The sequence below is a fragment of the Phacochoerus africanus genome, chromosome 5 (genome assembly GCF_016906955.1).
Source record: "Phacochoerus africanus isolate WHEZ1 chromosome 5, ROS_Pafr_v1, whole genome shotgun sequence".
NCBI lineage: Eukaryota > Metazoa > Chordata > Mammalia > Artiodactyla > Suidae > Phacochoerus > Phacochoerus africanus.
In genome coordinates this window covers 5,819,783-5,833,906 of record NC_062548.1, presented here as the reverse complement: position 1 = coordinate 5,833,906, position 14,124 = coordinate 5,819,783, and the positions used below count along the sequence as shown (strand labels likewise).

The 14,124-nt window shown below is 63.3% G+C and overlaps 1 protein-coding gene across 1 annotated transcript; it reads right to left on the bottom strand.

Moving 5' to 3' along the window:
• Window positions 1-2,662: 2,662 nt before the first annotated feature.
• On the bottom strand, window positions 2,663-11,860 carry FSCN1 (fascin actin-bundling protein 1). The gene is made up of 5 exons (XM_047779468.1): window positions 10,905-11,860; window positions 5,012-5,168; window positions 4,788-4,909; window positions 4,372-4,539; window positions 2,663-3,971 (listed from the first exon to the last, which is right to left on the bottom strand). The coding sequence occupies exons 1-5, from the start codon at window positions 11,734-11,736 to the stop codon at window positions 3,769-3,771; spliced, it is 1,482 nt and encodes a 493-aa protein (XP_047635424.1). The 5' UTR covers window positions 11,737-11,860; the 3' UTR covers window positions 2,663-3,768.
• Between the last annotated feature and the right edge of the window lie 2,264 nt (window positions 11,861-14,124).

Here is a 14,124-nt window from a genome sequence, read left to right as displayed (position 1 = left end):
ACTCACATTGGAGGGAACCGAGGCCACAAGGGTCTCCATGGAGTCCAAAGGGGCGGGGGGTCCCTTGGAGCCTCACCTGCCTTACACTCGAGTGTGAGTTAGGAGCCCCCAAGGTCCCTGGAGGTCCCCTCTCCCCATTCTGGCAGAGGCTGCTCTGGCCCTGGAGGATGCGGGGCCCAGCCAGGTCTGGGGTGTCCTCTGCTGAGGTCCCCCCAAAAATGAACCAGAGAAGAGCCTAAGCTGGGGAGAGCAGGTGGCCTAAAGAGCGTCCTGTGGAGACACGCTTGGGAAGCCCAGAGGCCCTGCCACCAGAGGGGCCCAGCAGAGGCTTCCTGGGGCTGGAGCCTTAGCTGGGCTCGGGGTCCCACCCCAGGGAGGACCTAAGGGTCCGGCCGTGGAGATCCCAGGAGACAGGAGTGAGGAGGCCCGGGGCACCTTGTCTACTGGCCAGGCCACAGCCTGGGGACCGCAGCCTGCCTCCAACTGCCCGGCCTCCAGCATTCCTGCCACTGACAGTGAAGGACCCGTGGGCGGGCAGAAGGCTCACTTCTCCTTTTCCTCCTTTACAAGTTTAATTGAATATTTTTCCTTCAAGCACGATCTACTGGGCTCACCATTAACCCCAACAAGTAACTTGGAGCATTGGCGGCACCTGCCCAGACTCGCTGGGCACCCTCTAGGCCTCGGTTTCCCCATCCGGCCTTCCATGGCAGGCTGGGCGAGAACCCACCCTCAGGGCTGCGGGGCCCTGCTGGTCCCCCACCCAACTGGTGGCAGGAGGAGATGCCAGTCAGGGTCTTGGGAAGGCATCCCCAGGCACAGTGGTGACCCTCTGCCCTGGGTCAGTGCAGGCTGGTTGAGCAAGCACTCAGCTTTGTCCCCTGGGACTGGTCTGCATCTGTGCCTGTGTGTGCCGGTATGTCTCTATGTGCACGTGTGTTGTGTGTGCACTGGATTCCTTGTCCGTGCCTGCATGTGTTCATGTGAGCACACACTCATGCATGTACGTGTGTGTGTGCGTGTGCGCATGCAGGGTCATGTGCTGGACCACGCCCTTGTGAACTGGAAATCATGGAGGAAGCAAACATGCTTCTGGCAGGAGGAAGAGCTGCATCCTTTGCTCTGGAATCTGAGCCCTAGGGGCCCCAGAGCCAATTCTGATGGGAGGCACCTCTCAACCAAGAAATGGGGAGCCCTGTGCACAGGAGTGACCTGGTGGTCCCCACGATGCTGTGTGCCCACAGGAATGTCTGCCTCCTTCCGGTCATGTCCTGTTGCCTTCTTGTGGGTCCAGACTGGCTTGTGATCCAGGGATCCAGCCAGGCCCCACCCCAACCCCCGCCCGGGTTCCTCCCACCCTACCTCTGCTGGTGCAGTTCCCCCACCCTGCTGACCCTTCCTGTCCCCTTGGGTTGGGTCCCCCTCCTTCCCTAGGTGTGGTCTCACTGCCCCCACCAGACTGTGCACCATTTTTTGAGGGGGGTGGGCTGGGGGTAGGGTGTCCCAGCCCCTGGAGCACACAGCCATGTTGTGGGCTCCCATTTTTGCAGAAATGTGTGGGATTCAGAATCAGTGTGTGGGCCTGGCTCAGAGGATGCAGGGAGGGGTCCCTGGTGTCATTCCAGGACAGGTCATTCCTGGGCAGCTCCCCTTTCCTGGCCCTGCAGGTAGCCATCTCGCTCAACCTCGCTCAACTGTCCCCCTGGGGGGACCCCACCCCGAGCCTCTTCCAGTGCATCTCCACCCCCATGGCCTGGGAGAGCTTGGCTCCAAAGGATTCATCTGTTCCTTCCACGCCTCTGAGATTTTTCTGGCCTCCAGCCTGGCTTTAATAGGGGTGGAGGGTTGGCTGCCAGAACCTCCTGGGGGTCCAACCATCCTTTATGGCTGCCATCTGTCCTTGTCAATCTTGAGACTCCCGCCCCCAGGGACCACCAATCACAGCGCAGGCATCCGTTTTGTCATCAGCAGCCAATCAGCTGCTCAGGCAGCTCTAATGCCTCTGGGATCTGGGGGTGCCCTCTCTTCCCAAGTCTATCTTCAATCGCCACCTGCTTATCAGACACCCACGGGACAGCCTATTCCACACTCAAGGCTGTGCCCTGCTGCTCTGAACCTCAGTCTCCTCTGAGAGATGGGAACAGGTGTGCTCTGGGCAACATGAGATCCTGCACAGAAGGGCCCAGCCTAGCACCTGCCTCTCTCTGGGGTCGCTGCAGAGCTGAACACATGGAGGTCTGCCAGGGGCCAAGACTACAGAGGGGGCTCAGGATCCAGGTCCCCCTCACCTCTAGAAACTTCCTCAGTTTCTTGCCTGCCTGACAGAGAAGTGCCTCTGTGCCTCCCCAGCCTGGCTGGGCCTGGGGGTCCTGTTTTGAGGAGGGCAGCCATCCTGGGCAAGTCCTCCAGGGGCGCCCCCAGTGGCACATCCAAGCTCCAAGGGGCCCAGCCCGCTACTTGGAGGTGCAGATACGCACGTGACCACTCGCAGTGTGGGAAGCAGGCAGCCCAAGCCCTGTACCTGCCAGCAAGGAGCACCTGCCGAAGCAGGAGCAAGTCCGCTCAGCTGGTTTGCGCGGGCTTGACCTCTAACCCCTAAACCTGCGGTAGGTGCACAGCCCGCCCCTCCCGCCTTCAACCCCAACACACACAGGCCTCAGGCTCTAGACTTGCGTTACTTTATTTTGCTCGTTCCAGTCTGAAGCTACTATCATGGGCGTTTGAGATTATACAAATGACACTTACAAAAAATAAAAGACCAAGACACCCAGAGTGAGATGCGTGGTGGACACTAACCAGAAGTGAGGGGAGCTGGCAGGGGTGGGGCTGGGAGCTTCCACGGGGCTCCCGGCTGAGGCGGATGCCCAGCTTCATCCCTCCGAGACTAAGGAGTCCAGTCAGAAGAGGAGCACCAATCACACCGGGGCTCCGGCTGAGGCGGTGACAGGCCCAGCATCACCAGGGGAACACAGGCCTGGGGCTGGGGCCCAGGGGAAGGTGGGGGCAGGTTCTGGACTCAGGGAGGCACCCGGCCTGCCCCAACCCTAGTAGGCAGAGGCCATTGGGCCCAGACATGCCTTCTCAGGACCCCCCAAGACCCCCTGAAGACCACTCATGGGTACAGCCAGGCTTGCCTGGGGCCCCTCCAGCAAAACATTTCATTTCGAAAAAAATACTGATTCGGTCGTTTTCTGTTTCCAGTCAGGCCAGGGTGAAAGAAAGGAGACAGGAGCAGGGCCCCAGGAGCCCAGTGGGGTGTGCAGCGGGCGGGCCCCTCACCCAGGGGCAGGAGGGGGCACATCTGTTCCAGCCCCCCCCCTGCCGCCCGGCTTTCCTCCTGATGCAGGGATGGGGTTCTGGGGGGGCACCGGCAGGCTCAGGGGAGGGGAGGCTCGGGAGGGGACAGAGATTCCAGTTACACACCCCGCCGCGCACTCAGGGGCTTGGGAAGGCCTCCCAGCCCCGTGATTCTCCTTGGCCTCTTCAGGGAAATAAGGCTCAGAGTCGTCTGAGGTCAGAAGAAAGAGGTTCCAGCCACGCCCAGGGCAGAGAAGAAAGGGCAGAGGGATCGGAAATCCCTCCGAGGACCAGGCCACAGCCGCTGACCTGCTCGGGGGAGGCCGCACGGGGAACAGGTGAGGGCACCGTTTTCTCTGGGTTTCCAGTTGGAAAGGCGAGGGGCTTGCCACCTGCGGCGGAGCCCCCCTGGAGAGAAGAGTGAGCGGGAGGGGGCTGGGCAGGGTGGGGAGGGGGACACGGGCAGCGGGCCTAGTACTCCCACAGCGTGGCAGGGTCGATGGCATCGGCACAGGCCTTCAGGACCCCCGCGTGGTCCCCCTTCAGGTAGTGGCCGCCCACCTTGATGGCCACTTTGTTGTAGTCAAAGAACTCGAAGAAGAAGTCCACGGGGGTGTCGCTGCTGCTGGTGACGGAGGAGTCGGCGCCCACCATCCAGTACTTGCCCGTGGAGTCTGCAGCGGGGGCGTGGGGGACCCCATCAGGCCCTGCCTTGGGCTCCACGCCCCAGCCCCCCTCCAGGCATGGCTTCTAGCCCGGGGCTCGGGGTCTGTTAGGTCCATGCTGGGCTGGACGCCCCCCCCGCCAGGCCCCACCAGAGTCTGGGTCCCATAACTCAGGTGTGGTGTGTCCCCTGGCCCCCACCTTCCAGAACCCCATCTCCCTCCTGCACAGACAAGAGGGGAAGGAGCTCCTCCCCAAGCCGCGAGCCCCTGGCGGCCACGTGGGGCCCAAGTCATCGCACAAGGTGGCCAGGCTGAACCCCCCAACCAGGGCCAAGTGGGGCAGGGGGTGGCCTCCTGCGCCCCAAGGGCCCAGAGGACCCCACCCAGCACCACCCACAGGAGAACCTGCCTTTGATGTTGTAGGCACCGTCCCTGAACTCCAGCTGGAAGACGTCGTAGTTGGAGCGATTCGCGTCCAGGGTGCCTGTGACCTTGCGGCAGCCGATGAAGCCGTGTTCGCCGCGGAACACGATGATGGGGCGGTTGATGAGCTTCATGAGGAAGAGCTCCGAGTCCCCTGTCCAGGGAGGTGGGAAGGGGCAGTGAGCCTCGCGGGGGTGGGAGTGCCGCGCCCAGGGTGTGGCTCAGAGAGGGACAGCAGGAGCCTGGGGTCACTCCGCATGCCAGCCCTCGGGCGAGGCCGGGTGGTGCCAGTCTGGGGCGATGCCCAGCACAGAGCAGACTTCTGGGGGGGTTGGTAAGTGACCATGGCATAGGCAGACCCTCCGGGGAACGGGGACTTGGGGTGTGCCCACAGGTGGCTACCTGCTGTCTCCACCGAGGCAGCCAGCTGGCCATTCTTCTTGGCCGTCACAAACTTGCCGTTGGAGGCACGCAGTATGATCCTCCGATCACGCCACTCGATGTCAAAGTAGCAGCTGGCATCCCTGGTGGGGCGGGACAGGGTCAGGAGGGGCCACCCCGGACCACCCCAGGCCCCTGCCTCCAGGAAGGGCCGGCCAGCGCGCGCAAGGGCAGCGGGCACTCACTTGCTGGAGGCAGTGGACTGCACGCCCCCGCTGGCCGTCAGCGTCCAGTACTTGCCCAAGTGGGTGCGGAAGGCACACTTTTTGGTGTCGCCGTCGATCTCCAGCTGGAAAGTCTCCTGGTCGGTCTCTTCGTCCTGATTGGCCGACAGGTCCATACCTGCAGCGAGAGAGAGCCTCCAGCTAGTACGGGGACCCCCCACACCCCTGCCCTCACACACCAATGTGGCAGGGGGCTGCCAAGACCCCACGGCCACCACACCAGCGGTCAGAACCCAGGATCCCAGCAGGGTCCGTCAAGGACCGAGGCCGGCGAGGGGCATTGACACATCACTTTCTCTGGTTACAGAAGCAATTAATACCTTCCAACAAACCAAATGCAAAAAGACATTCGAGAGCCACTTGGGAGCATCTTTACACGGCCCAGGATGAGTGAGGCAGGACCAATCATTATCACTCGTGTTGTCATTAGGTAAGAACATGACTCTGATTATTTTTAGATGTACAGACAAACATTTTGAGATGAACTGCCCTGAAGTCACGGATTTGCTCTAAGTACAACCAAAAACGGGGAAGAGAGAGACAGGGAGCTGGTGTGGCGGAGTATTCAGTGTATCCTTCCTGCTTCTCTGTACCCGTAAACCCAAAAAGTGCAGGATGTGACAGCACACGCTCCTGTTGGGACATTCTGACAACTCGTAAAAGCATGCAAGTCAAACTGCATCCCCCCTCCGTGCCCAGCGCGCCCCAGAGCGCCACCGCCGCCACCACCGCGGCCGGGACCACATCCTCCCAGCCGTGTTTCCTGCCCTTCGCACGTGCGTTTTCTTGACCTTCAAGTGCACACGTGCTGCTGCACACCTCGACTCACAAATGATCTGCCTGTCACCTTTACATGTTCCCGCGTCCCTGAGTCATCTGACGTGACAGGGGTGGCTTCTGGGGTTTTGCTCCCACCAGCTGCAGCCATGTGGTCCTGTGGACTCCTCCAGCTAAAACCTGGAAGCGGGATCATTGATTCCCCACAAAAAATTCACGTTCCCCAAGTGCTGTGGGTCCTAAGAGCCTCAGCAGCAGGGTGAGTCATTGGGCCCTGAGGACTTTGTGGAGCTGGGCCCTGTGGTGGGCGGCCGGCACCCCCTCACATGGGATGAGGCGGGTTGCGGGGGCTGCGCGGGGCAGGCGGAGCCCCCAGCCTCAGTTCTCTAACCACCACCCAGAGGCCCTGAAGGGTGTCAGCCCCATGCTAACCGGGTCTCGTGTCCCCATGTCAGTCCCACCCCCACCTCGCAAAGGCAACTGAGGCAGAGTGCTGGTGTCCTTGGCCAAGGTCACCAGAGAGAAAACAAGGGCTCCAGGGGCTCTCAGGAGGCGAGATGGGCAGACTCGGGCCTCCTGCCCCCACCCTCCCTCCTCTCCACAGACTGCTGGCCATGGCCTCGGGTCACCCTGGGTCCTGAACCAGACCCTCAGAACCGCTGGGCTCCACCCCCAGGCCCACTGGGCCCCCTGAGCCCCAGGGTAGCCCCTGCTGACTGCTCGGGGCCCGGGGGTGAGCCGGGTCCACCACCAGGCCGGACTGAAGCACCAGGCGAGGAGCAGCCGGAGGACCATCCCAAAGCCACGCACAGGAGCACAGCCTGTGGCTGACCACCCCCGCTGCTGCGGAGCCACCGCATGGCACCCCCTGCCCAGCACGCTGGGCCAGCTGAGGGGAAGCCAAGAACAGATGAGAGGAGACGCCCCAGGGCTCACCTCGGCAGCAGGAAAGAAAGGGGTCCAGGTGCAGGAGAGCAGAGGAACCTCCAGCACCTGAGATAACACAGCCCTGCACGTAAACAAGGCGCTCCCCAGCCGGCCAGAGACAAATGCAGGAAATCCGGGGGCTCCTTCTCAATGGGACCGGTTCCTGAGAGCTCAGCCTTAGCCGGGGGCAGCGCGGCCCAGCCGAGAGAGGACTCCTCCAGCAGGCCCACACAAAGGGAGGCTCCAGCCCAGAGGTACCTGCCCGGGGCCACACGGCCGCCACCATCTGCTCAGTCACCCAGACCCCAGCCAGACCGTGTCCAGTCCTGAGAAAAAGGCCTAGAGCAGCCAGCAAGGTACCCAAAGCCGGGGCCAGGCACCCACCCCAGCCCTCAGTTTCCCTCTCTGCCTATCATCAAAAGGGCCCCATCTCTCCCATCTGCCAGGAGACGGGAAGGATTTAGTGCCAAGTAGACACCGCCTTCCGTCCCCAGTAGGAAGGGGTTGGAGGCGAGTCCCCTGCCCTATGGCGGGGGGGGGGGGGGGGGTCCCGCCAGGCTCCAAGGCCCTGCCCAGACGGGAAAGGCCCCACTTGGCTTCAGAGTCTCTAATTAGAGCCGGGTTACTATGGGAACAGGGTTTTCTTCAGGATTTTTCTTTTCATCAACAGCAGCAGAGAAAACCTGAGTCACAGGCCCACAGGAGCCGTGGGGAAGGCAGGAGACATGGGGGTGGCAGGAGACATGGGGGCTCAGCAGAGCCCAGAGCCACATCCCCCTCCAGAGAGCCCTCGTGAGACACCGGCCCCCGCCTGTCCCCCTCCGTCACAGCTGTCCCTGTCTCCAGCCTCTAAGCCACCTTCTGCAGTGGCTCCGAGGGGGTGCCCCCCATCCCTGCGAGCACACTCTATGGTCCCCACCCCATGAGCCTTAGCAGTTCCCACATTCCCCTGGCTTGTTCAGTCAAGATCTCTCCACCCCCACCCCACCCCCCGCTTCAGTTAAAGAGAGGGGGGCCTAGAAGCATCTGTGGCCTCACGTCACCTCCCCTCTCTCCCGTCAGTTCTTGCCACTACCTGACCATTTCAAATCCCTATTCCATCCTTACACAAGCTGTTCCCACAGCCTGAAATGTCCTGCCCCAACAGGAGAACTCTTACACGTCCTGCAAAGCCCAGCCTGACCTGCCCTTCCTGAGCATGGAGTCCCCAGGGCACAGCTGGGCACACGCAAGGGGGCTGTGACGCCAGGGGGGAAAGTGGTGAGGCTTTGCCCAGGGTGTGGCTAGAGCCCAGGGCAGGTGGGGCTCCAATGGAGCATGAGTACTGTTCACTCAAGTGGCCCTGCCCACCTCCAGCCCTGCCCGAGCCATGTCCCCACCTGTGTGGTCACAGCCACACCACTTCCCAGGACCTGGGACAGACATGTGCCATCTGCCTTGTCACCTCAGCTCCCGGGACCCCAACTTCCCGGTGGCCGACTCAGCCTCTAGTGGTAGCTGTGCTAGCTTCCTCCCAGAAGCACAGCCTGGGTGAGCGCTTTACAGATGGGGAAACTGAGGCCAGAGAGCGGGCTGCAGCTTCAGCAGGGAGCACCCCACCCGGGCCGCCCAGCCTGTGCAGGCCTGCCAGGATGAGTCACATCCCCCAGCCAGAAAGCCCAGGATCCTCCTCCTTCCTGGCTGGCTTTTCCCAACATGTGTCGGAAGCACAGCTGCCGCCTCCTTGCCACGCAGGCCTGTCCAAAATGGCCTCTACAGACGCCCCCCCCCTCCATAGGTCACCCTCCATCCCACCAGGAAGAAGCGAAGTCAGCCAATCAGAACCCCCAAATCCGAGACCAGGGTGGCTCCAATCCTGGCTCCCAAAGCTCCCTCCCCTTCAAACTCACAGATGAGCCAACACCTCTCTTGGCTCAGTTTCCGGCTCCTCCTGCCCCATCAGCTTGAATCACACCATGACACCCCCAGCAAGCTTTACTAGAAAGGAGAGGGCGTCTGCCCAGGCTCGCCGTGCCTGCCAAAACCAGCCCCAGGCTCTCTCTGCTCCTTCCTGGCCCCAAGGACTAGGGCCAGGACCACCTGCTCCTGCCACATCTTCCCCAGAGAAGATGCTGGACACAGCCCAGCAAGCATGGAGCATGCCTGCGTTGATGAGACCCCAACGTGAGTCCTGTGGCCCTGCTGGCTGCTCCAGTCCCATCTACCAACCTCACAAGCTGCTCCTCAGCCCCACTGGGCTTTCTGCTCCTTCCCGCCCCGGACTCTTGTAGAAGCCATGCCCTGTGCCTGCAGCCCTGTTCTACCCACCTGATGCGTGCTACCTTGTATCCATCCTCAGGTCAGGTGTTCTCTTCCGAAAGGCGCCTCCTCCGTCTAATCTGGGACCCTTGTGTACTTGCTGGACCCCCAGGCCTTTGCTTGACACCTCTGGGATGTGGCTCATCTCCCAGTGAGAACACTGCACCCAAGAATTAAGGATCCGGAACATGCCCACGTGCCCATCGTTCAGGCCTCTGCCTGTCTCACTCGCTAGAGGCTCCATGTCTGCTGAATAGTGGGGAGTCCTGCCCCCACCTAGTACTGTGTGAGACTGGGAAGAGGAGACCCTGAGCCCCCGAGGCTGGGTGGCATCAGGGAGTCCAGATAAGAGCCTGTTTTGGAGTCAAACCCAGTTCTGCGTGCTGTTTACTTGCTGTGTGACAGTGGCCAACTGGCTTCACCTCTCTGGGCAAACCCAAGCACAAAACTGCCCCCTCGGCAGAGCCCAGGCAGAAGGGAGGCCTCGCGACCATGGAATCCCATCCAGCTATTCCCAGAGCCTGGGGCCCAACGTCCCATTCAGAGGAGCAAGAGCCCCAAAGGCCCCTCCGCTGGGAAGGAAAAGACTGCCTTCTCCGCCAACGGACGGGCGAGGACGCCCGAAGGAAGCGAAGCCGCCTGGGGAAGAGTCTAGGAAAGGAGAGGGGGGCTCACTTCTGGCGCGCAGGCTGGTAGGAGGAAATGGCCAGGCCCGCGGGAGGCCACGGCAAGAGGACGCATCGAGTTGCAGCCAATTGTTCCAGGAGGGATCTTGGGGGATGGGTTCCCTCGAGGGTAGGGGGCTTCCCGAGGGTGCTGGCTAGGGTCTCCCGGCTCGCGCGGAGGCTCCGGCACCCGCAGAGCAGAGCGCCGCGGCCGGGAGACGTGCGGCGGGTGCAGGACAGGGTGCCTGGCGAGCCGCCAGCCGCGCCACGCCGTTCCGGAGCCCGGGGCGCGAGGAGGGAGGCCGCCTCCTGGGGCGACTTCGGAAGGGGCACTGGGCCTGGGGGCGACGCGGTGGCGGGGGAGGGGGGGGGGTCTTCGGCAGGAGGGACCCGCGGAAAGCCCAGCCCCTCCCCCACCCCGCCGCATCTGGTTTTCCCATCTGCAGAGACCGAGCAGGACAAAGGGGGCGAGGGAGGGCCCTGTCGAGGAGCCCGCCCCCCGGCTCACAAAGGCCGCGGCCTCGAGCGCGGGGCAGACGCGGGAGGAGGGGCCGGGGGGAAGGGCAGACCCTCGGGGCGACCCCCTTCCCGCAGAAGCCAACCCCTCCCGGCCGAGAGAGGGGGTGGGGAAAGGCCCAGGGGGCCAGGAGGTGGAAGTGCACCCTGCAGAGATCAAAGCTCCCCTATCCCGCCGGCGAAAGGCTGCCCAAAGGGAGCTGAGGCACGCCCTGCGCCGGAGGCGACCCCTCGCCTCCGCCCCTGAGCTGAAGGCCCGCTGACGGGGGGGGGCGGGGGGGGCGCACGAGGAACGGACAAGGGGCGTCCCCTCCCCAAGACTGGGTCGGCGGATACCCGGGATCTGCGCGGGGAGGGAGGGCCCGGACTGGGCGGGGGGTTCGGAGGGCGCCACTTGGGGTGGAGCCTAAGCGCGGCCTAGGGAGTCCCAACTCTACGGCGGAGTGGGGGCTGTGCCTCTGCACCCAAGGACATGGAAAGCCGCTTCCTCGGGGCCGGAGCGCACGGCCCGCGGCGGGGTGGGGTGGCCCGCGCGCCCAGCGGGGGGCTCGCCGGGCGTCGCTTGGGATGGCAGACGCGCCGCGGGCGAGAAAGGGCGGGAGGCTGTAGGGACGGGGGTGGGGTGCGCTTTGTGCACAGCCCGAGAGGCGGGGGGCGGCGTCCCCACTCACCCTGGCGCGTGGACACGTTCCTCTCGTTGGCAGCCTGCAGCACGACTTGGGCGCAGCTCTGCTCCAGGGCGAAGAGCTCGTCCTTGCCCACCTTGGTGGCCTTGCCCGCCTTGAGCGTGCCGCTGGGCCCCGACGGCGCCAGGTAGCGGCCCTCGCAGTCGCGGAAGGCCACCTTGCCGGAGCGGAACTCGAGAGTGTAGCCTGTGGCGGGCTCAGGTTGCTCCACTAGGCGCCCGTCGTGGCGCAGGAAGCGGTGGTCGGCCGTCTGCAGGCTGTAGCGCTGGTCCTGGAAGGCCAGCGTGATGAGCGAGTCGACGCCCCAGGGCACGTCGCGGTCCACTGAGATCTCGTCGGCGGGCCGGGCGCTCAGGTGCGCGTAGCGCTTGCGGGCCAGGCTGTAGATGTTGACCTGCGGGTGCATGGCGATGTGCACGCTCCATTTCTCGGCCGGTGACACGGTCTGAGCGAAGCACGACAGGCGGTCCTCGGTGCCGCCAAAGTAGCGCCGGTGCGCCTCGGACTGCAGTGACCAGCGGCCGTCGTCGTGCGCCACGATGAGAAAGCGGCAGTCGGCGTCGGGCACCTCATGTTCGCAGGTCACGTTGCCGTCCTTGTCCGCCGCCAGGTAACGGCCCAGGTGGCTGCGCAGGCACATGGCTGCACCGCCCGCCTCGTCGGGCGGCTGCTCCAGCGTCCAGATCTGCTTCTTCTTCAAGCTGCTGGCCGAAGCGTTCACCTTGAACCCGAACGTCTCGGCCGTCAGGTACTTGTTGCTGCAATTGATGAGGCCGAACTGGATCTGGAGGGCCTCGGCCGTGCCGTTGGCGGTCATGGTGGCGGCGGGCTGGAGGCCCCGGCGCGGCCCGGGAGGTCGGTGGCGGGTCCCTGCGGCGGCGCCCTGCTCCTTTGTTCTACGGCCGCGGCCGTGCGCGCACCCTCAGCAGCGCTCTACAAAGCCGGCCCGCGGCGCCCTAGCCCCTTTATAAGCGGGGTGACGTCAGCGCCGCGAGGTCCCGCCCCCGCCCCGCCCCGCCCCGGGACGCGCCGAAGAGGGGGCGCGGGGACCGGGGGAGCGAGCAGGGTCGCGCAGGGGCTGGGAGAGGCGCGGGTGGCGGCTCGGCTCGCAGCGTCCTCTCCTTCGGCGCGGCCGGCCTCTGCGTTTCCCCCCACTTCGGGCCGCCGCCCACTTCCCCCAATGCCAGGGCCCCACCCTCGCAGCGCCGCAGCCTGAGGACTCCCTCAGAGCCCGGGACCCCTCGGAGGCCCCCCTACCCCAAGCCCAGCCGGGAGAAAAGCCAGCCAGGTTTGAGGCTGTGATGGAGACGGTGGAGAGCCGCAGAGCCATCAGAACTAGGACGAGGCGGTCCGGAGGCTGCTCAGATGAGGTGGCCTTAGAGCAGAGCCTTGAAGGAGCTGAGAGGGGACCCTCTAAGGGCCTGTGGGCGAAAGGGATGGGAGGAGGACACCAGGAGCTGGGGAGGGCCCTGCAGACCCCACCTCATCCAACCCAGGCCTCGCGGCCTCGCGAACAGAGGCTGTGTTTCTCCGAAGCTGCCTTCCTACGCCATTGCCCTGAAGGCCACTGAGACCCCTCCCTGTGGCCCAGGTCCCCAGCCCCCCTGGCCCAAATAGGTCTCCATGGTAGTGGAGATGAGTGACAGTGGCCCCATTCTGAGGAGGCAGAAGCCACGGAGTCCTGGTGAGGTTCACCAGGTATGGGGTGAGCAGCGTGCCCTTGCGCTGAGCGGGTCAGAAGCAGGATACGACTCGGGCAGCACAGCCCTGAGGGGCGGAAACCCGGTCTCCAGCCCAGCACACCTCCCGCTTCATACCCACCCCCAGGCCCCCACTTCATTGGATGCTGAGCCCAGCACCCAGGAAGGGGTGATGTGGGCTCCTCCTTGAGGGCCTCCGCTCTCCATCCTCCTCCCGCCAAGTGGACCTTCCCTGCAGACGCCCATCCCCACCCCCCGGGGAGGAACACTTCCCTTTTCTGAGCATCTCAGAAGGCCAAGACTTTTGCTGGGACATTCCCCACATGCCTGCAGGCCCCTGGAATGCCAGCATGACCACAGGCTGCCCACAAGGTCTCCAGGCCAAAGGCAGAGGGCACTGAAGTAGCTCCGGGGCTGGTTGGGCTGTGCCTGTGCCTCCCAGCCGGGCAAGCCCCTCCAGGGATTTTTATCTTTCAGGGGAATTTTGGGTTAACTGTCTCATCATGGTGGGTCAAGTGGGTTAACTGGCAGGGCTGCTGCCTCTCAGTCTGGCCAGGGGCGGGAGCGGGTCCAGGCCTTCCCAGGTGATACTTTCAAGGGGCAGAAAGACTAGCCAGGCAGGCTGGGCGTGGTGGCAGCCTGGCTTCCTGCACTGGGCTTCGTGGGTTCACACAAACCTCCCTGGTTCTTGGTTTTCCCACCTCTCTAAAGGGCATAACGACAGCACCTGCCCTTGGAGAGAAGTTGAGACGACAGAAGCAGCCAACACCCATGACCGTGACTGAGGGGGTCCCTGGGACACGGCACTCAGTTTTCAAACCAGGGAGGTCTTGGGCAAACCAGACAAGTTGGTGATGACACATGTTAAGCCCCTAGAAAACAGTGCCTGGCACATCACGTAGTCAGTGCTCAATAAATGCTGGCTGGTCCCGGGGACACAGACAGGCCAGACCCCCTCCAGCCTCCAGGGTCCCCAGGAATCCCCAGGACCCGGTCCTGTCCTGTCGTCTGAGCACTGGTGGAGTACAACGTTTAGGGTCAATCGGTGAGGAGCAGGAGCCTTGTGCCAACATGCCCAAGAGGGCGAAATGAAATGGGGCAGTGGGGGGATGGGACATAGGAAGGGGAGCTTGGATTTCCCCACAGACAAGGGCAGCCCAGGGCAGTGAACAAAAGAGAGCCTGAAATGTTGGGGGAGATCGGGGCTCAGTATGTAAAGAATGTGGAGCTGCAGTGGGTTAAGGAGCCGACGTTGCTGTGAGATGTGGTGTAGGTTGTAGATGTAGCTCAGATCCTGCGTTGCTGTGGCTCTGTAGGCCAGTGGCTACAGCTCCGATTCGACCCCTAGCCTGGGAACCTCCATGTGCCGCGGGAGCAGCCCTAGAAAAGGCAAAAAGACCAAAAAAAAAAAAAAAGAATGTGGAGCTAAATTATTATTATTTCAATTTTTTCAATAGACCATATGTTCACATAGTTCACACATCCAAAACCATAAAAAGACTTTT